The 26054-nt window shown below is 40.9% G+C and overlaps 1 protein-coding gene across 8 annotated transcripts in view; it reads left to right on the top strand.

The window, feature by feature from the left end:
• Positions 1–2277: 2277 nt before the first annotated feature.
• The window catches only part of ITIH4 (inter-alpha-trypsin inhibitor heavy chain 4), a 44638-nt gene continuing 20861 nt past the window's right edge, over positions 2278–26054 (top strand). For 4 of the 8 annotated variants that reach the window (XM_039547138.1, XM_039547134.1, XM_039547136.1 and 1 more), the window contains exons 1-15: positions 2278–2367; positions 9587–9747; positions 10238–10342; positions 12244–12406; positions 12508–12618; positions 13365–13493; positions 15469–15585; positions 17210–17378; positions 18614–18739; positions 20454–20635; positions 21752–21934; positions 22785–22924; positions 23418–23575; positions 24068–24100; positions 25332–25400. In XM_039547138.1, the coding sequence (XP_039403072.1) occupies positions 2293–2367; positions 9587–9747; positions 10238–10342; positions 12244–12406; positions 12508–12618; positions 13365–13493; positions 15469–15585; positions 17210–17378; positions 18614–18739; positions 20454–20635; positions 21752–21934; positions 22785–22924; positions 23418–23575; positions 24068–24100; positions 25332–25400 (1921 nt within the window). In that variant the 5' untranslated portion in view covers positions 2278–2292. The remainder of the gene's footprint in view (positions 2368–9586; positions 9748–10237; positions 10343–12243; positions 12407–12507; positions 12619–13364; positions 13494–15468; positions 15586–17209; positions 17379–18613; positions 18740–20453; positions 20636–21751; positions 21935–22784; positions 22925–23417; positions 23576–24067; positions 24101–25331; positions 25401–26054) is intronic. The other 4 variants (XM_039547140.1, XM_039547135.1, XM_039547133.1 and 1 more) reach the window with 2 other exon arrangements.

The raw sequence follows: 26054 nt of genomic DNA, 5'->3' as shown, positions 1-26054 counted from the left end.
GTCCTCAACCACCTCTTCTGCCCTGGGCAACCCAGCGCAGCAATTGCTGCAACACCCAATTGTCTTCGAGAGCTGGGGCTATGGCGGTGCTCGCCAGACCCTCATCTGGCAAGAAGGAGGAAGCCCCACAGAATGGCGACTGCTCCCTGCCATCTGCACCCAAGGGGTCCTGTGACTCTTGGGGATCCCAGGCAGGTGCCAATGAGGATGGTGCTGTGCTTAGTGCTGTGGCTGTCATGCTGAACTTGGTGCCAATGTCAGCTTTGGCACCACTGTCAGTTCTGTTGGTGGTGTGGGAGCCAGCACCAGTAATAGCGGTGCCACTGAAGCCAAAGCTGGTGCTGAAGCTGGTCCCGAAGCCGGTGTCGATGACAATGCCACAGCCAATGGCTTTGACGTCGGTGGTGGTGGCTCAGTGGCTGGTCACTCAACCGGTGGAATAAAGATGGCTGAAGCCATCGACATCACCACTGAGTGGATCCTTGGCTCCTTCCCTGATTCTGGTGAAAGGCCCAGGGAGTCCAGAAGGGCCACTGAGATGGGTTCTGCCACTGCGGTGGCCACGGGTGCCAGGAAAGCCCGTCTCTCTCTCACATACCTGGACCTCCTGTTCCTGCTCTTATCGGAGCAGTAAGAGCCTGACTCTGACTTTGAAGTCTTTGAAAAGGAAGACCATGGAGGAGCCAAGCCTCAGGGCACCAATTGTCAGAAACTTGGGGACTGACTGGGTTCTCTCTCTGGAGATGCCAGTGCCAGAGGGTGCCATGGAGAAGAAGAGCGCGGGGACATCATCACCGGCTTCCCTCTTGATTGCACCTGGGGTCACAGTGGTGCACAGAGATGGAGCCTCCTCTGTCCTAGGGAGTGAGAATGGAGCTGTGAGACACAACAAGTCTTGAGCTGCCTCAAAAGCCTCTGGTGTTGAGGCAAGCTGGCCAGTAGGGTCCAGTGAGCACGGTGGGCCAGAAATTAACTGCCTTGCCTGGGCAGGAGTCACTGCGGCCCTGCCAGGGGACCTGGTGCTGTGGCTCGACTGGGGGTCTCACAGCCGTCAGTTCCTTAGATTTGGCTGGGGGAGAACACTCCCTCTACGGCTTCTTTTTCTTCTGAGGCACCAGCAACTGAGACCACTGACTGGCCCTGGGAGGAGCCATACTGGTGCCAAGCATCTCGGGAGGAGTCCTTTCTCGGCACCAGTTCCCAGGATGATGGTGCTGGGGCACTCCATGTCGACAAGGACATGCTGGGTGTGGGATCCTCTGACCCCTGGATCTGAGTGGGAGTTGAAGAGCTGCCTTCATTAGGAGAACCTTAAGTCGCTGTTCCCTTTCTTTAATAGTTCTCGGAAGGAGCTCGCAGCAGATCCTACACCGGTCCTTTTGGTGACCCTCCCCTAGGCACCTTAAATAAGAAGCATCGGGGTCACTCTTTGGCATGCGCTTAGTCGTGAAGAACTATGTACAATAACAGAGATAAAAGCACTTGCTAAGCAAGGGCTATGGGGCATTCCAGCTAACCGTCACTGGCGGTAAGAAGGAACTGAGGGGGTGGTGGGTCAGCAGGGCTCTATATTGAGCGCCAAGAAGGCGCGACACCAGGGGGTTCCCAGGCCAACCTGATGGATGTCGCTAGGGCAAAAATCTTCTGGCTACCGTGCACATGCGCGCGCACACACCTGATTGGAATGGACATGAACAAGCACTCAAAGAAGAACTAGTGGTTACTTATGACTCCTAGGTTGTATTCCTAGTGCTACTAATGACATACTATATGACCTCTGACAAGTTATTTTTTCTTTGTTGTCTCAGCTTATCGGTAAAAATAATGGGCTACTATTTTGTTAACCTCCTACACATGTGGTATGCCTTATTTCTGAAGTGTTTTGAGACCCTTTAAAGGAAAGATGCTATAGAAGTGTAAAGGGTTATAACAATTTCACATATCCAGGCACACAAAAAAGGTGAAGTCACCTTTTGATACCATATATGTTTGTAAGTTATATGATATTAATAGACAGTTTGAAAGCTAAGTTTGAGCAGGAAATATATTGGAACCTGTTAAATGTGGCCCCTAGATGTATGGGTCCCATAAAAGAAATGTTAGGATCATAACACTTCCAAACAAAAAGTCCATTAGGAAAAGATGCTTTTAATGATCCGAGTTATTTACAGTGTTTATTGTGTAAATATTAGGCTTACAGCCTTCCCAGAATTTCTACATAACCCAGACACTAGTTATCCATTAACTGAATCTAGTAAATAGGTTTTCATTTTGAGATCTGGTGTTTCCAAAATGGAAGGGCGAGCCTTTGTCGTACTGCTGGTCATTGCCTCACTTATAGTATTAGCAGAAAATACTGATCACAAGGTATTTAGTCTGTTTGTTACTGAGAGCATGTGTGAGCTGGTCTAACTTTTCAACAGAATGTAAGTAATGAATGATTTTTCAGTATTCAGTCATGTAATGCAGCTCATTTATGTTGGAACCATTAGCCACTCTGTGTACACATATACACAGTGGTGTGACAAGGACTTTCTTCTGGTATGCTGAAATGTAAGTCAGAATTAAAGGATTTACAGATTTGTCTGATCACTCTTTTCCCTGGGAATGTTAAATATCAATTTGTGTGATCAGTCTTGGAGGGAGACCTAGTGGGTCTTGTGGAGTAAGTTCAATGGAGTTGCAACTGCTTACATGAGGGCTGAATTAGGCCCATTAAATTGTTAGCTTCTTTAGAGGAAATTATTAGTTTCCATGGGATATGAAGGAGGAAGGCAATTAGTTTCTTTTATTACTTTGAAGCTGAAAATGTGTTTAATGTAATGTCACAAATACATCAAAGGGGTGGGGTAAATGGACTAACTAAAAGTAAGATAAATTTTAGAAAATGTTTAAATGTTTGTTTTTTATTTCTGATGATAAAATAAACTCCTACATTGGAAAATCTCAAATTGTTATAAAACAATTTTCCTGTGGAGTGCAAAACATGCTGTATTGATGGATGCTTTTAAAAAAACAAGGTGTGGTTGTGAAAGTTGCCCTTCTGCTTCTAGGTAGCAGGGAACATTGCAGAGGGGGTGATGTTCTTAGCCTTGTGGCTGGGGGCTGGAGGAGTAAAGAAAAGTTCAGAAATTGCTCTCTAATGATGCCTTCTAGTAGACACAGGGGCTAAATTCTCTCCTGCATCTGAGATTCACTGGATGGAGGGTAAAGGGAGGTGGTCTGACCAGCACCCTGGTTCTGTGAGCCAGTCTGTGTGCTGGCTGTGGTATGAGTTAGGGCAGTCTTGGGATTGCTCTAACTGAGTGGCTCTCAACCTGCAGCCTGTGGGCCACTTGCAACCCAGTCAGCACACAGCTGCAGCCTATGTGACATCCTCAGGGCCAAGCAGGTCGTATCGGATGTGGCCCACAATGGTAAATAGGTTGAGAATCTCTGCTAACATATGCCCATTGTGGTGGACCATACACCATCCGAGGATTGGCATAGCAGAGCTCCACCCTGCTCCTTCCTTTCTCTGACATGACCCAATAAAAGGTTGTGTGCGCATTGGGGCATTTACATCAACTGAGGACTCTGCCCTGGTTGGAGGAATCTCAGCTGGCCAGTTATGACCAGAATCCACCTGAGCTACATAAAGAAGCCAAACGGAAAATGACTCCGTCTCATGAAGTGATGGAGAAGAGATCTAGAAGGAGAGAGTCCAGGTCTCTTCCATCAAAGGGAAAGTTACTATACAGTGTGATATAAGATGTTTGAAGATGGGAGGCGCAGTAAACTCAAGGGGATTTATTTGGGGGCTACTGGGAACCCCCACAAAATGGCCATAATTATTTTCCTTCTGTTCTTTTGGGGCTTTTTTTTTATCCACTTGTTTTGAATGGAGCTAGAATTGACTGGTTTTGTTTTGCCACAGTAATGCTGATTTCTGTGAAGAGTAACAGGTGGAATTTGCTTCAAGTGAGCCGCAAGGCAAGAAGCCAAAGGCCTCAGCATTTGAGAACTGTGACCATCTCGCAGCAGCTGCTCTCCTCAGTGTGGTGTTCCATTTAGATCTCTCTGTCACTGACTGTGAATTAAGACAGTACTTATGAGCAGTGGTTGTTGTAGTGATGGTGTAGTGCAGTGGGTCTCAGCCAGAGGTAGGTGTACCCCTGGAGGTGTGCAGAGGTCTTCCAGGGGGTATTCAACTCATCTAGATCAATGTTTCTCATGAGTGTTGCAGCCCAGGGGTGTCTTGGGATAGGTTTAGGGGATCGCAAGTGCAGGGCTAGCAAGCACGGAAATTGCCCAGGACCGCACATCACAGGGGCCCCTGCAAAGCTAAGTTACATGCATCAGTCCCGCTGCCGGGGGCTTGGGCTTCAGACAAGGCTCAAAAGTGAAAAACAGGGTCAAGTATCACATTGAAATATAAGTTCAATATTTATATTCCAATCAATTTATTTATAATTATATGGTAAAAATGAGAAGGTAAGCAATTTTTCAGTAATAGTGTGCTGTGACACTTTTGTATTTTTATGTCTGATTTGTAAGCAAGTAGTTTTTAAGTGAAGTGAAATTTGGGGTACTCAAGACAAATCAGACTCCTATAAAGGGGAACAAGTAGTCTGGAAAGGTTGAGAACCACTGGTGTAGTGATAGGATTGTTAATTCTTTAAAAGGTTTGAGCCCTCCAGTGGTGCTCACGGTCTTCCAGAAGCTAGCCAGCGCAACAGTGTGAATACACAGCTGGGCCTTGCATGTTGTATGAATTTGCTAAATACAATTACTTGGACTCCCTTTGCCTGGGTGATCCTTCATATTGACACAACACTTGCTTTAATTTAGGGACCACAGAGGATAAGGGACAGGACAGCAGTGAAACAGAAGGTAATATCCAGCAGCCAAAGAGAGAGAAAGAGAATTGATTTTTTTGATTTTTTTCATAATTGTCCCATATGTTTTTATTTGACTGTCATATTTTTCATGAAGACCCTTTGATGGCTTGGAACACTGTCCAATACCCAGGGCTGGCCTTACCATGAGGGAAACTGAGGTGTCCGCCTCAGGTGCCAGACTGGGGGGGGGGGGCACCACTAGGACCCAGAGTGTAGAAAATAGTGTCTGCTGCTGGTGCATATGTATTCTCTCTGCTCTAGATGCACAGAGATGGTGGAGTGCTGTGCTGGAGGAAGGAGGGCACAAGAGACATAACAGGCAGGCAGGAGAAAAGGTGAGAGGGAATAACAGAATGCAGCAGGAGCTGCAGGGAGAGAGAGGAGGAGGAGCCTCTTATGTACCTCTCTGGGACCCCCAGAAGCCTGGACTGATTAACACCAGCTTCTCAGGGAGCTTCCTGTTTCCTGCTGCTTCCCTGAACCCACTTGAGGAGAACAGACAGTCAACTGAAGTAGTAGGAGCCAGTTAGGCCCTTAAGATGCTGATATCTTCCCTCACTTAGGCCCTGCTACCAGCCTGCTTATTTTTCCCCTTCAATTGAGTGTTGAGAGCCACTACAGCTGGCACAGAACAGCAGTCATAAGTGAAAGAGGAAAACACCCCTCTGGGGCAGCATTCAGAAAAAGCAAGCAAGCAAAGGAAGCTTTTCTATCTAAGCAGGAAGGAGCTCTCCTGAGATACATAGACACAAATGTTCACGGTGAGCCTTCCGGCCCCAGTGAGGATGTGAGTGGTGAGGAGATGCCTGATCTTCCAGTTAGTCAGAGTTCAGGTGACCTGGTAGCTACTGTAGCATCCACATCTCCATCTCAAATGGATGTAACCATGCACATTCCTGAAGAAAAGTGTAGATCAGAGAAGAGTGTGGTGGAGGCGCAAGAAACAGTTGCTACTGAGTTTAGTTCCTTAAGTCTAGATGATCCAGGACTGTGGACCCACTTGAGCAGTAGCCTAAGGGACTTCCTTGTACTGCATGGGCCACAGCAAGTGAAAAACTTCATGTTCCCCAAAGACAATGAAAATAGAAGTTTCCATCCAACACATTACTGGCGTGAAATCTCCAATGGTGACAAAGCGGAAAGGCTATGGCTTATTTACTCATACTGTTTTTGTTGCAAACTCTTCCAGTCTAAAGTTCCAGCCACACTGCGTTCTACAAGAACAAAGGACTGGAAAAATCTGGCTAGAAATCTGGCATGCCATGAGAAGGCAGCAAATCACCAGAGAGCATTCCATAGGTGGAAAGAACTTGAGATGAGACTAAGGTTAAAGGCCACCATAGATGATCAGCATCAAGAGAAGATTGCATCGGAGTCTCTTTACTGGCAAAATGTTCTGAAAAGGCTCATTGCCATTGTGAGAATGCTTGCTACCCAAAACCTAGCACTGTGTGGCACTTCAGCTCAGCTGTATGTGCCAAACAATGGAAACTTCCTTAAAATTGTGGAGCTGATGGCTGAGTTTGATGCTGTATTCCAGGAGCATCTAAGAAGAGTCACCCAAGAAATGTACACACACCACTCCGTTGGAAAAAAACAATTCAAAATGAGATCATACAGTTACTGGCAACAAAAGCCAAACAGAAGATTGTGGCAGATCTGAAGTCAGCAAGATATTACTCTGTTATTCTGGACTGCACACATGACATCAACCATATGGAACAAATGACTTTAATGGTGCATTTTGTAACAACAACACGACCTAGTGAAAATGTCCCTGCAATGGTGATGTCAGAGAGCATTTTCTAGAATTTATTGACATTGATGATACTACAGGAGCTGGTATGACAAAAAAAAAAGCTGGAAGATACGGGAATTGCGATAGCTGACATGAGATGTCAGGGCTACGATAATGGTGCCAACATGAGAGGAAAGAACAGAGGAGTGCAGACACAGATCTGAGAGTTACACCCTGGAGCTTTTTTTGTCCCATGCAGTTCTCATTCATTGAACTTTGTGGTCACTGATGCAGCATCAGCTTCTAGTGAGGCTGCTGAAGTTTTTAATGTAAGTCAAAGCATCTATGTATTTTTCTCTGCATCAACTCATCGATGGCAAATTTTGAAGTGACATTTGGGAACATCCTCTCTGACACTGAAACCACTGAGTGCCACATGATGGGAAAGTCGAGTGGAGGCGATAGAGCCTATCAAACACCAAATTGGGAAGAGAGATGATGCCATAGTTGCCATTATGGAGGATAATGCTATGACAGGAACTGTTTGTGGGAAAACAGTGGCAGAGAGAAATGGAATCACCAGAAACATACAAAACTTCACATTTCTGTGTGGCTTAGTGTTGTGGTATGACATACTGTTTGAAATAAATGTTGTAAGCAAGAGACTCCAAGGTGTTGACCTTGATATACACCTCTACCCTGATATAACGCTGTCCTCGGGAGCCAAAAAATCTTACCACGTTATAGGTAAAATCGCATCATATCGAACTTGCTTTGATCCAGCAGAGTGTGCAGCCCCACCCCTCTGGAGCACTGCTTTACCGCGTTATATCCAAATTTGTGTTTATATTGGGTCGCAGTATATCAGGGTAGAGATGTATCTGGAGCGATGGAACAACTGTACAAAGCAAAGTCATACCTACAGTCTTACCGGTCAGATGAAGGATTTCAAAATGTTCTGAAGAGTGCACCTAAGTTGGCAGAGGGACTTGACACTGAAGCTATTTTCCCACCCATTCAAGAATACAGGAGTCACCAAAGAAGAAGACATTTTGATTATGAGGCACGAGATAATCCCATAAGAGACCCCAAACAACAATTCAAAGTTGAATTCTTTAACCAGGTGCTAGATTGTGCAATACAGTCAGTTGGGAGGGGGGGCAGTGCAGGGGAAAGTTTTTAACCCTTTGCTGTTAGGTGGAGCAGACAGGGGTACAGACACAATTTGTAGTCTGTTTATGACAACAGGGAGTTAATTCATCACAATTTAATTTGTTGATATACGTGATGTACTTTGTAGATGATAGCATGATCATTGCTAGTCATTGTCCCATAACAGTGTGGATTGAAATCTTAATTTGCCAATCACATTGCTTTCTCCTCATCCTACAAATATTCTGAAGTTGTTTATCTTGCCAAATATCTTTGTTTGTACACCATTATCTTGGTTGATGTCTACACAGTTCTGGCAACAGCTATAGAACCAGCAAAAGAGGCAACAAATTATTTATTCCTGGGTGTTTTGAATTGCTTTATAGCTGACAGGATGCTGAGTACAACATGTCCTGGGTCTATGATGTTGGCTGACTGCTAAATTGTGGTCAGCATACTGTAAGCTTATCTAACTCAACTGTTCACAATTATGTTCAAATGTGATTAAAACATGTCATGAAGGCATGCCCTTGACTGTGAAGAAACTGACAGCTTTAAAATGGATGCTATGTATTGGTGAGCAAAATACAGAGGTGAATGATTATTTTAATTAGTAATCAACTAGCAGTTTAAAAGATTTGCAGGTTCGGTTTGGAGAAGTAAAATGATATGTCTGCATCCATTTTAGACAGTAAACTTTTTATTTTATATGCAATTTTGCTACTAACTCTTAAAGATGCTGTTGGTTGTGATTCAACTTATATTTACAGTCTTATCATGACTCTGCTTATCAAAAAATGCTGTGGCTGCTGAACTCTCATTTAAATCTTTCCATTCATGTTGTGAAACACTGCCACCCACACACTGACAAATTCTTTTGGATCAGCCTGCAGCCCCACATCACATATGGAAAAACACCTTTAATAAAACAATATCATCCCAAGAATTTCCCAGTGGAGCTCCTTGATGAAATTTTCACAGGGAAAGCCTGTTAAGGTGGCTGGGTTGAAGTTGTAAAACAGCAATATTTTTCTTATAATTATTGGCTTGGAAAGAGTTAAATAGTTTGAAATCGGTGCATTTCAAGGGCACCTCTGTCTGTGCAAACAGAGAAGACAGCCCACACAGGGCTCTAACCTGCCAAACGTCACATGTGACCAGAAGCTACTGGCTTGCAAAATGTGCAGCTAAGTCCTACTTGAGAGAGAGAGGATTAAAAACAAGGAAGACAGTCTGGCTGTCTGGGCCAAATACTTAAAGGGGCATCAACGGGGTGTCTAATTCTGTGAGCCGAGTCCTCTACTAGTGGTCGGGTCAGGTAGTTGTCCAGCATCATAATCACCCAAGGAGGGAAGAGATTTCAGAATGGCTTACTGTTCAGCTAAAGCCCTCTGTGGAATAACTTATACAGAACAGGCCACAGTTTTATGTACAATAGAATTGGTTATTATGGGGATGTGAATAAAGGGCAAGCTTGATCATAGATTTTGAATGGAAAATAACAGGACTCACTGCTATTGTGAATTGAGTAGAAAATCTCGTAGAGATCATGGTCATCAACATGACACCTTGTGTGATCCTCAGCTGAAGCCGCAGATGATTAATTCTGTTTTGCCTTTTAAAATAGGATCAGCCTGCCTTTTCCATTAGTCTCAGCTCTCTTACCTCAGCTAGGAAGCCAACAGCCCACTGCTGCTTCTAGAGAGCTGACTATTACACCAGCCTCTTAACCACTCACTATTTGATGCTACATTTCATTATGGTAGTAGCTGAATTTCACCATCCTCTTTCAATGTATTTCTTTTTTTTTTTCCAGAATGCCATTGAAATCTACAGCCTGCATGTGGACTCTACGGTTACATCTCGATTTGCTCATACAGTTATCACCAGCAGACTTGTCAACAAGGTTAATGAATCCCGGGAGGCCATTTTTGAAGTGGAATTGCCTAAAACAGCTTTCATCACTAACTTCAGCATGTAGGCTCTTCTGCTATATCTAATACTAATAATGTGGGTTTCCTTCTGTGGTGTATTAGAACATCAGTGCACCTTTCTGATGATACACCGAGTGTAACATTGTGAAAAAACAGGTGTGTTCTGCAGACTGAAAAAGTTGAGAATGAAAGTTGGATATAATACAGTGATGTTCAATAAATTAGCCTGCCTGCTGTGCAAGGTTTTTTATATCCCTGCAAGATGGCATATTTTACTGCAGAAATTTCAAGAGGTCAGTGCTGTTTGATATTCCTGCTGCATGACCTCTAAACTCATCAAAGGGTCTCTGAGTGTGTAGGCACAAAGAGACTGACACCATGGCTCCCTAGTGAGCTATGGTGATTGGAGGGAGATGGGACGTAAGGGCTTCCTGTGCAGATGCCCCGAGAACCACAGGGCATCATATTCCCCCTTCCTCTTCCACAGACCAGCAAAGCCCACCTCTTAGTTTTAATATTTTAAAACATTTTAGGTCAATTGATGGAGAAACATATCCAGGAACAATAAAGGAGAAAGCATCTGCACAAGAGCAATATGACATTGCGGTTTCACATGGTCAAAGTGCCGGCCTTGTCAAGTAAGCAGCAGTTCTGATTCACTATTATTTCCTCTGATTTTCAGTTTAAATATTATAGATTGGGTTAAACTGCATCAAAACTAATGCATTCAGAAGAAATATATGAAGCAACTGAGATCCCTTATGGAATAGATAACTGAAACAATTGAATAGGGGGCTCTGTCCAAAACAAAGCCACATGCAGGGCTGGAGTAGGAGTTAATCCTGCAGAGGTGAGGGAGTTCTACTGTGATCTGATAAATTCAGAGGCGGGAGATTGGATTGGGGTGGGGGGGCGAAGCAGCACGAACCACCACAGAAACAGACTAAGGCTTTGTCTACACTACACAGCTTTTAGCAAAACAGCCATGTCGACACAGCCATGTTGCTAAAGGTCGGGCACCGTAGCCACTGTTTGTTGGCACTTTTGCTAACAAAATACTTCCACCCCCAACGAGCAGCGTTCACATTGTCGACAGCAGAACACTTCTGCCAACAAAGCACTGTTCACACTGACACTTGCTGCGGCAAAACTTTTGTCTTTTTTTGGGGAGGGAAAGGGTTTAGCACCTCTGAATGACAAAAGTTTTGTTGCTCAATTGCCAGTGTAGACGTAGCCTAAGGTTCTGTCTACACTAGAGACCTTAGAGTGGTACAGCTGTACCGATGCAGCTGCACCACTGTAAGATCTCTCATGTAGCCCTCTATGCTGATGGGGGGAGAGCTGTTCAGGGCCGGCTCCAGCGTTTTTGCCACCCTAAGCGGCCAAAAAAAAAAAAGCCGCGATCGGATTGGCAGCACTTCAGTAGCTGCTCTACCGTCACCACTGAATTCTTCGGCGGCAGGTCCTTTCCTCCGAGAGAAACCAAGAGACCCGCCACTGAATTGCCACTGAAGACTGAGATGTGCCGCCGCCTTACATGGGCCGCCCCAAGCACCAGCTTGCTGCACTGGTGTCTGGAGCCGGCCCTGCTCCTGTCATCAGGGGAGTGTTTTATTCACATCCCTGAGTGACATAAGTTTTGCCAACATAGGTGGTAGTGTAGACATGGCCTCAGAGAATGAGAAGAATGCCAAGGAGATGGCAGAACAAGCTCTGGGTACACAGCCCTAAGAAAAAGCCTAGAGAGAGCTTTTGGAGGCTAAGTACTGGCTTGGAAAGGTGAGCAAAGGAAATATCTCCAGCTGTTTGAATTCCCCCTGAGTTCAAGGAAACAGGACTTGGTGCATTATTGGTAAATAAACAGGATTGCATCAAAGAAATGCATGGCTCCATCATTAATTTCTTTTCCTAATGAAACAACCTGCAGGACCCTGAATTTTGGCTAAACACTCAGGTGAAAAATGGATACCACCAAAATGTGTTTCAAATCCATGGCAAAATGAAAAAAACCTGTCTCTTACACAGAGTAAAGAGTTGCTAGATTAAAATTGATCTAAGCAATAAGTGCAGCAAGGGGAATTATTCATAGTCCACCAAGAAATGGGCTTGGCTAGAAAGCTCTATAGACTACATAGGGGTGTAACAGCATGCGCAGGCATAACATGTTGTAGGTTCAGGACCTAACACTGCTTCAGAACTTCAGGCAACATTGCACTGGAGGAGAATATTCAGTCTGGGCTTTCACTTATTCAATCCTACCGCCACTGGTATTAATTCCAACCACCAGTGCCTCTAGGTTTCTGCTACAACTCTAAACTCATCTCCTACATTCAGAATAGATATTGTACACTAAAAACTTTGAAATAGTAAGTAACTCTCCGTGGGATGTGAACAAGTCTTATTTACACTAAATAAGGTGACCTCTCTCTCCTTGGCTGTGCTACTTGACCACTCTTTAAGCCAGACAAATGGAAACTTTGGCAACATCCCCTGCAAATATCACAGTAAAAAGCTAAATGTCAATTTTGCTTATTTTCAGAACCACTGGAAGGAAACTAGAGCAGTTTCATGTTTCAGTCAACGTTGCTTCAGACAGTAAGGTTACCTTTGAGCTGATATATGAGGAGTTGTTGAAGCGACAGCTGGGGAAGTATGAATTGTTATTCAAGGTCAGACCCAAGCAGCTTGTTAAACACTTTCAGGTAAGCTACACCTAGAGGCTTTAGGAATAAATGCTGCTACCTTGTTTGGGCAACCCTGCAGCTGCCAAATGACGCTGACCTATTTTCCTTCTTTCCTTCAGATTGATGTCCACATCTTTGAACCCCAGGGTATAAACTTCCTGGAAACTGACAGCACCTTTATGACAAATGAGTTAACTGAAGCTCTTACAAAGGTGCAGAATGAGACCAAGGTAAAACATCATCAGGAAAATTATATTAAAGATAATGTTAAAAAATTATATAATACATAGGTTGGGAAAAGAGTGTCTGTACATCTGGGTATAGTGCTTAGATTATCCACAATATAAAGTTAGTTTTTAAAAGTCACATGATACCTAGAGTACATAATCAGCAATAACCCAAATTTAGGTGAATAGATTTAAGAATACAGTTTAAATATTAGAATCCGAATACTCGGGTACATCACTTATGAAAAGTTGTACAGAGATATGGTTGTGGAAAGCAAAGTATATCAATGAGTGAAGATTGTCCTTCAGTAATTGAGAATTAGGTTGGTTGTCCATCTAGAAAATACAATCCATGAGGAAAGTATTTGTTACTTTCCTGACTGCGCTTCTCATCGGCACTCCAGCTCATCCCTCCTGGTATTGCCGATGTCCAGTTATGTGTTCTATGTAGATGTCTCTCGACCATCTGATGGCACCCGACACCATGAGTTGCCACATCAGCTGAGCATAGCATTGACTGATTCCGCATTCTCTCAGCACTTGCTCGTTACTGGGGTCGCATGCCCCTAAGGGTATGATAATCAGTGCCTGTGTCTGGACCTGGTAATCCTTAGCTCTCAAGGTTTCGGCCAGAGGGGCATATTTCTCTACCTTTCAAGTAATGCTAATGGGAATTTACCTGTTATTGTTAGTTGCTATTTATTTTTGTGATTAATCTTAGTTTAGTTGCTTTTGTGTTTAATTTTCAGGCTCATATTTTATTTAAACCAACAATAGGTCAACAAAAGAAGAGTCCTGAACTTGAGGAAACCCTTCTAGATGGAGACTTTATCATACGTTATGATGTTAAAAGGAGTGTCAGTGCAGGAGATATACAGGTAACATAGACATCTGGAAGTGCAAATGAAAGAGATCATCATGGGTTGATAGATTCTGAAAGTGCTATAGTACAATTAAAAAGTGTAGTCATCAATCCAGAGTGAGCAGAAGTTGAAGGTAATCAGTAAACCCAGAAAGCACCATCCATTGACAAATTAGTCTCATATTGCATCATGCTCTTTTTCTGTAAAGGGGATTTTCAAATGCTGGCGAACCTAAGGATTACTTGCCAGTCTTTTCTGTAAATGAGATTAACTGAATTTGATTTAGACAACTGTTAAACAGTAATTACTTGTGTATATATCATTTATCTCTATTTACGTTGTAAAACAATTTTAATAAGATTTTTGTTATAAAAGAACAGATTTGTTTTAAAAGTTTGTGGACCAACACATGCCTTTGTAACAGGGCAGGGCACTCACTAGCGCCATGCCTCCTGCTGGTCAGTACAGGAATTAGCTCATCCAGCTCAGGAGTGCCCTCCTCTGGCCGGTTTCTCCCCTGCCCTTACCTGCCCCTCTGCAGTCCCTTTATCTCCACCGGTTCAGGCCCAGCGTCCCTCCCAGACCACAGTGCCCCTTAACTTGGGGTGCTGCCCCACAGGGCCAGCTTTAGGCACCGTGGGGCCCGATTCGAAGGAGCTGCCACCGAAGTCCCGCTGCTGTCTTCAGCAGCAGCTCAACTACTGCCGCAGAGGAAGGCCCCTCCGCCAAAATGCCGCCAAAGACAGCGGCAATGATTGAGGTGCCGCCACCAACAGTGCTGGGACTTCGGCAGCAGCTCAATCGGCTGCCGGTGTCTTCGGTGGCATTTTGGCATAGGGACCTTCCTCCATGGCAGCAATTGAGCTGCCGCCGAAGACAGTGGCGGGACTTTGGCAGCAGCTCCTTCGGGATGTTACGGGGCCCTCTTAGGGGTGCGGGGCCCGATTCCGGGGAATCGGATGATTCACCTTAAAGCCAGCCCTGCTGCTCCACGGCAGTGTCCCCACGCTCTGGGTCTCCCCTCCCTGGGGAACACCTAACCTCCTATACCCACCTTGCCTCAGAGGCTACTGCCAGTCGTCATCTAGCCCCTTCTCTCAGGGGCAAACTGCAGTCTGAAATGGCCACTCATCACTGGCAAGGGGGTTGGACCGGCTGCCTTTTCTTGCCCTGGCTGCCTCCCTGCAGCCCTAGTACCTCCTCAGGCCTTTGCCACAAGGCCTCAGCCTGGGAGGTCGCCAGGCCTGGGCTCCCGAGCTCAGCCTGTCCTTTCCCAGTATTGCTCTGTCGAAGGTACCCCGGTCTCTACCAGGCAGCTAGGTCCTTCTTGTTCCACTGCTGGAGCAAGACTCACTTCCTTCTCCCCAATAGTGTTGCTAACAACCTCTTGGATTATTAATACAAAATGTTAAAAACTTAATTTACATTTAATCATTTTTATTGATTTGTTTACTCTGCTTTTTTTTAAGTCAGGGCAATGAAAATAGACTAGTCAATTTCAATTTTATTTCTAGTCAGTTTCTTTTTCTGTTTTTTCTGTGTTTGCAGGATACTGTAAAAATTAGGTTGCAGACACCATAGGGTAATGTTATTTCTTTCAAAACAAATCTTTTCTATTGAATGTTTTGAAAAAGAAGTCTAAGGAAACCTATTTTTTTATGTTGAGTTTTGTAAAAGTTTGTTTTGACAAAGCTTAGATGTTTGACCTTAATTGTCCTGATAAAATGCTGTTTATGATGGAAGAGCACCCTTCTTAAGAATTGCATAGCCCCATTGAGTGTAGTAGAGAAAACAGGATATGATTGTCTTTTGAATTACACTATACAGATGGTGGTGTTTTTCTTTAAAACTTATGTTTCAACAATTATTTTGAGGAAATACAGTTTGGATTTGTCTAGAAGACTAGTAAGCGGATGATGGATCTGATCCTGTGGCTGTGTCACAATAATGCAAGATGTAAATTGTATATATTAACTTGTTTGTGTTTCAGATCGTAAATGGGTATTTTGTGCATTACTTTGCACCCAGTGAAATGCCAACATTTCCCAAAAATGTCATCTTTGTTGTCGATCAAAGTGGCTCTATGTCAGGCAGAAAAATTGAACAGGTAACTCACTTCTTAAATACAGACTTACATTTGTATATTTATTCACAGTGTCTGTGCTTTTGTATAAATAAAAGCTGATGACTCCACTGTAATTTCTAAAGGTGCTTCATATAGCAGCAGCATTATCTCACTCTAGGAGTGACATTCAGTTTTAAAACTCATGCTACTTCTGTAGACATGCAACATTTTCAGAGGCTAGAAGCCATCTTGCTCTTGGAAATATGCATATGCAACTTTATTTAACTTTCATAGATTTATAGATTCTAGGACTGGAAGGGACCTCGAGAGGTCATTGAGTCCAGTCCCCTGCCCTCATGCCCTCCTTGATAATTTTAAAGTTTAACCCCTTCCTAACATGGCTGTTGTTATAGATATCTCATCTTAATAAAGTTCTAGCTTTCTAACTTAGTTGTTTGCATATGAAAAAATTATCTTCAGGTTTTTTGTTTTGTTTTAATAAAAGTGGGAAGAAATAAGATCATAGTGGAATGAAGCCAGTGGAAGTTTTACTCATTGACTTCACTGGGAGCAGAACTGGGCTTCAGTAGAGTATTTGCATCAGTAACAGTTACAAGATTAGGTCACCTGTAATGGCCTCAAATTAAAAGATAAAGTTATTATGGAGTCCTAACAAATGCCTGATCCTCCACCTCATATTCCACTTTTCAAAGCAATTCCACCCTAGCCTCGGTGACCAGTCCTTGAAACAAACAGTATTACAGTGACCTCCTCCTTCTCCTTCTCCAGAATAAGTTACTGAAATAGTAGTGTAAGCTTTGCATATTTTAGGACCCAATCCTTTTAGCTGTTACTCAAGTGAATAAACACACAGGGCCAAATACAGTGGGTGCAACTCCACTGGTTTACACCAGGGCTGATTATGGCCCATGCTTTTTATTGTAAAGATGTTCAGAGAGAAGAATAATTTGCACAATGAAGTGATAATGGCACTGTCACAGAAGTTGGTGTTTAGCTGTGCAGTACTGCCAATCCAAAAAGTTTAAAAAAAAATGAGTCAACCCCCTAAAATTATGAAACTGGCTTAAAATTATACATTTAAAAAATTGTGGTTCTTTTTATTTGCCTTCTGATTTCTGAAGCTTTACTAAGTTCACTCACTTCATGTTTTTAAACTTTAATTTTTCCACAACCATGGGAATTAGAAATTGTTTTAAAATGGAAGCTGAGATTCTCTTGCAGTCTCTTGATTCCAGCAGCTGGGAGTTAAGAACAACATCAAATATGATGAGACTTGCAATAAAATTGCAAGAGTTGGCAAAACTAGATGTGTACAAGGAAAGTTTAAATTACGTCTCTAATGTATCCTTATCCTAAGGGTTGGATTTACATATCAAGAGATTCTTCCTTATTCAACTATATATGAGCCGAAGTTTATAAATTTGAAACCACTGACAAAGTGAATTACAACATTTGCACTCGGGTGTATAACACAAACAGATATTGTACTTGTAATGTGTTACATTCTTCTGAAGAGAAATCTCATTATTTAAAATAAACTATGCAGCAAAAATAAAGGTATCTTAATAAGCTGCAGTTCCATTTTAAATTCAAATTTTGATCAAATACAAAACAAAAAATACACTTTCCCCCCACTTTTTAACAGACAAGAGATGCCCTCCTGAAGATTTTGGAAGACCTCAGACCTGAAGATCATTTTAGTTTAATAACCTTTAATAGCCTGGTTACTGAATGGAAGAATACTTTGTTACAAGCAACTGGACAAAATGTGGAAAGTGCTAAAAGATATGTTAAAACTGTTATGGCTCGTGGAGGTAAAGATAATATCTAAATACTTTTAAACATAGACACTCACCACAAAGTATGTGAAATAACTCCTAGAACAAACTGTTGTTATTAATTTATGTTATATGGCACTTTTCAGAACAAATAAGACATGATACCTGTTTCAAAGAGTTTACACACAAATTTTAAACAGGAAGTACTAGTTATATTTTAACAACTATTAGGGATGAAAAGGGACAGGAAGACTGGTTACATTAATAAGATCAACTGGCAAGTAAACTGTTATATGCACATATACAGATGTTCCACTACAGTTATGAAATGTAACGTATAAGGGAGTTTTTCCTTTTTATATATATGATTGTTTATAATAGAGCTAGTTGAAAATTTTCCAGTAGAACATTTTTCCTCAGAAAAGGCCATTATGTCAAAATTGAAATGTTCACAATATTTAATTTAAAAATAATTTAAATGAACTGTTTCGATAAGGTTCACCTTATTAGAATGGAATGTTTCAATTTTCCATTTTGAAAGAACTTTTAAAGGTATATTTTATTTTCTATAACATTATAATATATAATAAAATTTTAAAAAAATAAAATCAATCTAAATGCAACATTTCAATTGACTTGAAACAGAAAATTTTCAAAAAAGTTGGTTTCAAAGGAAATTTGGAAAATTGATGTTTTGTTCTGATTTGCAACAAAAAAGAAATTTGAAAATCGCAGAATTTTCTGTAAAATGGAAATTCCAGTTCTCATACAGTTCTATTTTATAAGCAAAAGGTTAATATAACCATTAGTGAACAGTGATGCCCAAAAGTTTATTTTACTTTCTATTCTTCTGCAATTAATTTTGTTTTACACTTGATTGAATGTTCAGGCCTCAGCATTTGATATCAATGTAGACCATCAGTGAGCAGCACAATCCTTAGACTCCTCAAATGAATCCAAGTAACATTTCTTAAATTCTGGGCTCACAGATACCGGTAGTTATTTTATATGGATCTGCTGAAACTCTAAAAAAGGGCCCCTGTCTATGTTCCTCTTCACAAAATACCCCAGAATAACTAATGTACAATTCAATATAACCCATCATTAGCAAACCAAGTAACTTAAAAGCTCAAATCCTCTCTCTCTAAAAATTTGCCACCTTTTACAATTTTTTTAAATCCAGTCAAATGCCTCTTTAAAACTGAGGTCAACTGATTGGGTTCTTTTGATTGTTTTTAGATGTAGAATCGTGTCTATTTTTTCTGTTGCAGGAACAGATATCAACAATGCCCTACTGACTGCAGCAAACACACTGGATAAGGCCAGCTATGCTGAGATATTGCAAGCACACAGCATTTCCATGATAATTTTGCTGACAGATGGTCAACCCACTGTTGGTAAGTTAATCACAGTAAGGCAATTCCCCCTCCCCTAATTATGCATCTTTTACGTTCACATTCTGGTAATTGTCATACATGGTCTGTATACTAGAAAACCCACACCCAGGAGTGGGATGGAAGTTATCAGCTATTCTTGGTCCACTCAAAATCTGAAGAGAGGCTACTTCTACAAACTATACACGAAAGGAACATGGAAAGAGCTGAACTTGAGATGGTGGCAATAGTCTGCATGTTTGAGCATATACCCTTTGACAAGAAACACAATCTAAACACAATCTCTTGTGCAATTTACAATCTGTGAGAGGTGAGGCAGGCTAGCTGTGTATGGTTGAAACCTGAAGGCAACATACTTGAAGTTAAACCATGGGCACACATCAGTGCTGCGTTTGTGTACTATATGTGTGCATCCTTTTGGGCTTAGGTTACAACACTTTCCCCTCACTTCCCAAAATCTGACTATATTTTTAATAGTACCTTTTATTCTGCAATCTTTTGTGAATTTTGATCTTAATCAGCAACTCACTGTGATATCACAAGATGGGAGGACTATGATGTGAGAAAGTAATTAAACAGCTAATTCTGATGACACAATTAAGCAATTATGACATGTGAGAAACCTGCACCAAGTTCAGATGAGTCCTTAAGAAACAAAATATTCTGTTTTCATGCTAATTTCCTTAAGCAACTAGAAAAGAAAACACTGAAATTGCAGGCCCTGAAATGAGCAGAATTGTTTCTGAACTAAGATTTTCAAGGTTTTGCATGAGGCATCTGCTTCTTTTCAATGACTGCAAGTTAGAGTCAACCCGTGATCCCTTTATATGCAAAACCCATAAGTGGTAGGCCTGTCTACTAACTTTCACAATCCAAATGACTTTTTTTTTACCTAAAAACAAAATTAAACGATAGGAAAATTACCTTTGTCCCATAATATTACTATATAAATTTAGTAGTTAAAGCAGGAGACTGGGAGTCTGAAGACCTTAATTCTGTTTCTGACTCACCATGTGACATTAAATCAATGGGATTTCTCATATGAGGAGAGGTTCCAGGATTGGCCTTTAGTGATTTTGAATATCATGTTGTATGAAAAGTTTCAATCCAGTGACCACAGTGGTGGCTAAATGGGGGCAGAGAGAGAACCAATGATGTTTTTAAATCACAGTTCATCTGGATTGCCCATGAGCTAATTTATTTTCTCACTCTCTATATATGTATAATTTCTGTTAATGTTTTCCATCTCCATCCCTGTGCCTCCACCTTTATTGTTTGTATTGTAGCTGTCCAAATCAATTTGTAAGTTCCTTGAGACAGAAACATGTCTAACTCCTAACATGTAAAACACTGTATGTAACTGGAGTGATCTGAATAATAGTAATAGGTGTTTCATGAGTGTATTAGGTGGAGAATTAGACCCAGTCACTGAGAAAACAGAATGGTATTTTCATCCTCAACTAAGCAGAATTCAACAACTTATTTTTTTTAAAGTTTCACTTACTTTGAATTATTTGTAAGAATTTTGAAGCAAAAATTTCAGTACATCTCATTGCTGTCTTTCTATATTTACCCCCACCCCGTATCTATACACACACACATATTCTCTCTCTCTCTCTCTCTCTCTCTCTCTCTCTCTCTCACACACACACACACACACACACACACACACACACACACACACACACACACTGTATTTTCATTTTTTTAATAACAGGTGTTCAAGATGTTGAAATAATTCAACAAAATATACAGAAGGCTATCAAAGGAAAATATGTCCTCTATTGCCTTGGCTTTGGTTTTGATGTCAGTTACAAGTTCCTTGAGAAGATGGCCCTAGATAATGGAGGAATAGCTCGTCGTATATACGAGGACTCTGATTCAGATTTGCAGCTCCAGGTAGGGTTCTGTTAATAATTTAGGAAACATATTAACTAGTGACTCTGGCCCATATAAATCAACTAAAGGCATGCCATGAAACTCTTAACTGTGAGACCAACACAAATGAAAACCTTTGTAGGCTCTCAAAGAGAGCAAAAAGTGGTATCGGTTTTCTCCTCAAATTTTGTGTCCAAATGAAAGGCCAGTTTTTAGAGTGAACGAAAACATTTGTGACATACACAAGGCCAAATCTTGAAATTCTCCCATCTCTCCTGGGCAAATGAGTGAAAAATTATAATTTGGTGTGAAGAGATGAAATCTGTCATTTAGTGTTACAAAAAGATACATTCTCTAATAGAAATAATTGTGTAGAAATTTTGATTCCTGGTTCAGATTTTTTAGTTTTACTTATTTCTGTTTCTAAAACAAAAAAGATAACTATCCAAAACTCTAGGCATCCAGCCTGTAATTTGATACATAGCACGGGAGCACATTGGTCAAGCTCAACTATAAACTCTTACCAATAAACTGACCTGAAAGTTTTCTGAATGTTTGAAAAAGTTTGATCCATCCCTCTCTCCATATGCCTTTATTGTTTAGTTCTTGATGGATACTGAAGTACCAAATTACCATGAGAAATATAGCTTATGTGGAATTGCTTGTCTGATCAGAAATATAACTTCACTAACCCTTGCCAAAAAGGCTTATTTTGTGAAGTTTCCATTATGCAGTTCCAAGTGAATCAGATATGTATTTGTGTTTCTGTGTGCCCATCTGAACTGAACTTTGGAGGCTATTGAAGTTCCCCCTCATCACTAGTCAGAATGTGAAACGTAATCACCCTTAAATCCTGGAATTAAAGTAGCATACCAGTGAAACTGAATTCGTGATACCACAGGTAATCCACCAGATTCCCTGTGTTGCTATCCATGGAAATCCAAATCCAATGTAAATCCAGTCATATATGCTAATAGACTAGGCAGAGTATAAAGGGAGTTCCTAATACAGTTTTGTAGGAAGAGAAAAAATAACACCAGACCTTTTGAGATGTGTTTAAATATTTGACAGGTTACTTACTTAGAGTTAGTTATACAATCACTTGCTTGCTCTCTCTCTCTCTCTCTCTCTCTCCAGGGCTTTTATCAAGAAGTGGCTACTCCCATATTAAAGGATATTGAAATACAGTATCCAGAAAATTCCATCCTGGAATTAACTCAGAACAGTTTCAAACTGTTTTTTGATGGTTCTGAAATTGTGGTAGCTGGAAGAATTGACAATGAACTTGACGTTTTGCCAGTGGAAATTCAAGCTCAGTCAGTAAGTACTTATAAGTCCTGAGAGTTTTCTACACAAAGAGAAATTTGTACGTATACTGGAAGGGGCATATTCTTGAAATTTCCATGGTCTCTTCTGTACATCAATAAAACTTTAAAAAAAAATATCTTGTATACATTTTATGTTCACCTCTGCTTCTGATATATACACACCAGAGAGAGGTTCTGTTGGTCCATAAAGTATCACCACATGTTCTAAACAGTGGTTTATTTATAAAGAATAGTTTGGGAAGAAGAAATGTCAGATATGAGTATAATTAAATAGTGTAATCATTAATGTGGCACAAATAGAGCATCTATTATGTCCTATTAGCTGTTCCTTCTTTTAGTCTTCCTGGAGCTTCTGAAAGTTATTCAGTTATGACTAGAAATTATTTAATGGGTATTTGATATCTAAGTTGTTATATTCCATTGAGGCATATATCTTGTTAAAATATCATGTTAATTAATCGTGCAAAGAGTGAGATTTTTTGATAATTCCGGCAGCTAAACTGAGAATAAGATAACACCCATCTACTACAGAATGTAGCTCTCTGATGGTATGTATTGACTTATTATAACTAATTGACTTTAAATAGTTTAACACTGATGCACTTTAAATATGGCAGGGCGGTTTTATTGTAAATATTGTAAGCAGCTGTCTGCTATCCAAACACTAAGAAATTTCATTGGGGAAACAGTATCCTGTAGCTGACATCAATTTTTTTTGCTTGGTCTTTTCAGGATCTTTTAAATATATTATTTTTGAACTGGGTCAAGTCTTGAAACTTAAAAATATGATTGTCTTTAAATTATCTCTTGAGGGTCAATCTCTCTCTCTCTCTCTCTCTCAGCATACTAGTAACCTGATTTTTAAGGAGGAAGCAAATGTAAGAGAAAAGGAGAAAGTATTTCAACATCAGAAGTACATTTTTGGAAATTTCATTGAGAGATTGTGGGCTTACTTAACCATTCAACAGCTGCTAGAAAAATCGTAAGCTAATAAAATCCTTATGTTGTTTATTATGAATTTATAAACTTCTTCATAAAAACAAACCATAGATTCTTTATTCACATGATGGGAAAGGAAAGTGTGAATATTCCTGCACAGTGTTATAGGCTGCTGTGTTTTGGATTATTATTGTGAAATGCTATAGTATTTATTTATGTGAACTATACTGAGCTTCCATAGTACAGTCAAGTATATATCCAGTGTAGGTGTTGCCAACCACAAATGATTGAGGGATGTCCATAAATCATGCATTTTCAAGGTCCACTTGTATGTTTACTTGTAATTACAGAGGCCCTGATACAGCAAACACATGAGCATGGGCATAATTGTATAAGAATGAATAGCTGAGTTATTCTAATGGGACTACTCATATTTAAAGTTACTAGAAAATCCCTAGGAGAAAGTTTGAGGACCCCGACTAGTAGTCAGCTGAAAAGGTCACTTTATTTTTTTAAGTCATGAATGCCAACATTAGTATTTCAGCTCAAGAGGAACAGCAGAAAAACCTGCAGGTTGCCCGAGCTTTGGAGCTATCTATTAAGTACAGTTTTGTTACACCTCTCACTTCCATGGTGGTCACCAAACCTGATGATCAACAGAAACTCCATCTGGCAAACAAACCAACTGAATCTGGTAAATTCAATTTGGAATGATCCTATTTTGGTTACAAACAATACAATCAGTAGTTGCAGATCCATTATCTCCATGATCTAGTTTTCGGTGGCAATGATGTAAACCAGATTACACACTGCAAATCTAATTTCAGACTACTATTGAAATGGAGGGGGAATAGTAAATAAGTAGTTAATTACATGAATTAATACTGAGCAAATGTTTATTGCTGAAGTTCCTTCCCTGCCCACTTCAAGAAAATTTTGCTCATTTCTCTGTCTGATTAAACTGAAACTAGTAAATAAAGCGCAGAGGTTAGAAAGAATGTCACTTCTTATAGGGCTTTTGTCTACTACATCTACAATTCTCTTAAAACAAATTCTTTACCATGTTATTCAGACAATGAACCCCTCCTATTTCCCCTAATTTTCCTGTTTACTAAAACACATTTGAGTACATCAGCAACTGGTGGTTGAAGCTATGATCCTAATCTGTCATCACTCCTCTGTCTAGATAATGAGAAGTCAAGAGTTACTGGATTTTCAGGTAAGCGATCTAAGCTCTTCAAGTAATTTTTCCTTAATTGGCCGAACTTTTGAGGCCTTCCACGCAACTTCATAGCATTTCTCTGGGCTTGTCTACATGGGGAAGCACAGGAAAATTAATCTGTCTGTAAAGTAATAACTTTTGAATGCTGCATCTGATCAATTTCAAAATTTCAAAGAATGTTCTAGGCATGAATGAGCACAGACATACTGATATGGGGGAAAACTGGAAAACCAGAAGAGGGAAAATGGGGGACACATGGAGCTCCTGCCATCTGTTTAGTAGAGCCACAGTTTAAGGCACTTCTGCAGCTGTTTATAGGTCAAAGAACTGGTTGATGGTGCCCATTAACATCTTCCAGCATAACAACACCCTAACTCATCTCTGCCCATCCCAACAGAGTTTAACATGTTGACATCCAGAATGATTTATCCCCCAGACACAATGAAAAGAAATAATAATGGTGGGGGAAGGGGGAAATTGCAGGGGAGTAGGGTGGGGCCAAAAGATTCCCTGGCACAGGGAGGAGGTGGGGGGGAATAGGTGAACCTGGCATGGGGGGAAGGGGAGGACACAGATGCCCTGATATGGCGGAAAGAAGGAAAATGGAAAATTAGAGGTTATGGTTTAAGTGGGGAATGGCTGTGCACACAGACCCTTGCATGTGGAGGAAAATAGCAGACCCTGGCAATCTGACATGATGATAAGAGACTCTCTCCAGGGGGCACCAGGGGAATACAGAGCCTGGCATGAGAGAGTGGGGCATTCCAGAGAGTCCTGGAAATAAAGGAGGTTGAGGAGGTGGCAGACAGGGAGCTTCCAGGGGAAGAATGGAGGGGTGCAAGGAAGCATTGGGGGATGCAATAAAGTTGGCCTACATAAGCAACGAAGTGTGGATTCCCCTTGTAGTTTCTAGAGACACATGAATAGGCTCAGATTTGGTCCTATTAGCTGTGAAATATTAAAATGAGGTTTTGTCTTTTATTTGAGGAATCATTTTGATACTGGGAAATGTATAATTGAAATGGGGTAAAATGTGAACTATGAACAACAGAAGGCATCAACCTCCACATAGGGAGTGGTGAGAATAATCTAGCCCCCCAAAGTAGGAAGTCTCTCTTTCTAGCACTTTTAGGGCTGGTCCTGTAGCCTTTACTCATATGAGTATTAACAAAAGTTAAAAAAAACTTTTGAAGTGATAAATGGTATTGACTGTATTTTCTGCCACCAGGTAACAAACTCACAAAAAGCCATATAACGAAAGCCTTAAGTTACAGAAGGCATCATGATCAGAGTATGTGTAAGTTATCTTACTTTTCCAGCTACTGAATTATTTCTTTAAATAATAATCTAAAGTATTCAAACATTTAAATCTCATGTTAGTGATTCTGATTGTAGTGAAAAATTAGATATATATTTTGTTCTAAAATCTTAGCCCATTTGTATTAAAAACAGTTTAAAAGTTCTCTGAAAGTCACATGTTTTAAAATGAAAGCTGGGGGTTTGCTAGCATATAAAAATTAATTCTATTAATCGGTACACTTCAAGATTTTAGGTCTAAATTACACAGGGTACAGACAGAACTTGGTGCTGCTTCCACTGAAGTCAAAATTAATTTCAATAGCAAAATTGGACCTATACATTCTTGGGAAAACTTGTATCTGTTGTTTTAATAGTCATGCCCTACATTGCAACCCAGATCTTCTGGTCTTGCTAGGCTGGTCTATACTGGAGAAATTTTCCACCATCATCACCATTTCAAACACACTTCTAGTCAGATCTGATGTTTGTGCTACAACCCCTCTGTGCCAGATAGGCAGGGATGGGCCAAAGGGAGGGACATATTGGGACAGGGAGAAGGCATGGTTGGGGCAGACGTGTGCCTTTGCAATTTTGCACCCCTGCAAAAACCACAAGGGCAGTGCAACTGTGGGAGGACAGTCCTCAGGGCTCC

Source organism: Mauremys reevesii, linkage group 7 (assembly GCF_016161935.1).
Source record: "Mauremys reevesii isolate NIE-2019 linkage group 7, ASM1616193v1, whole genome shotgun sequence".
NCBI lineage: Eukaryota > Metazoa > Chordata > Testudines > Geoemydidae > Mauremys > Mauremys reevesii.
This window is presented reverse-complemented; position numbering and strand designations above follow the sequence as displayed.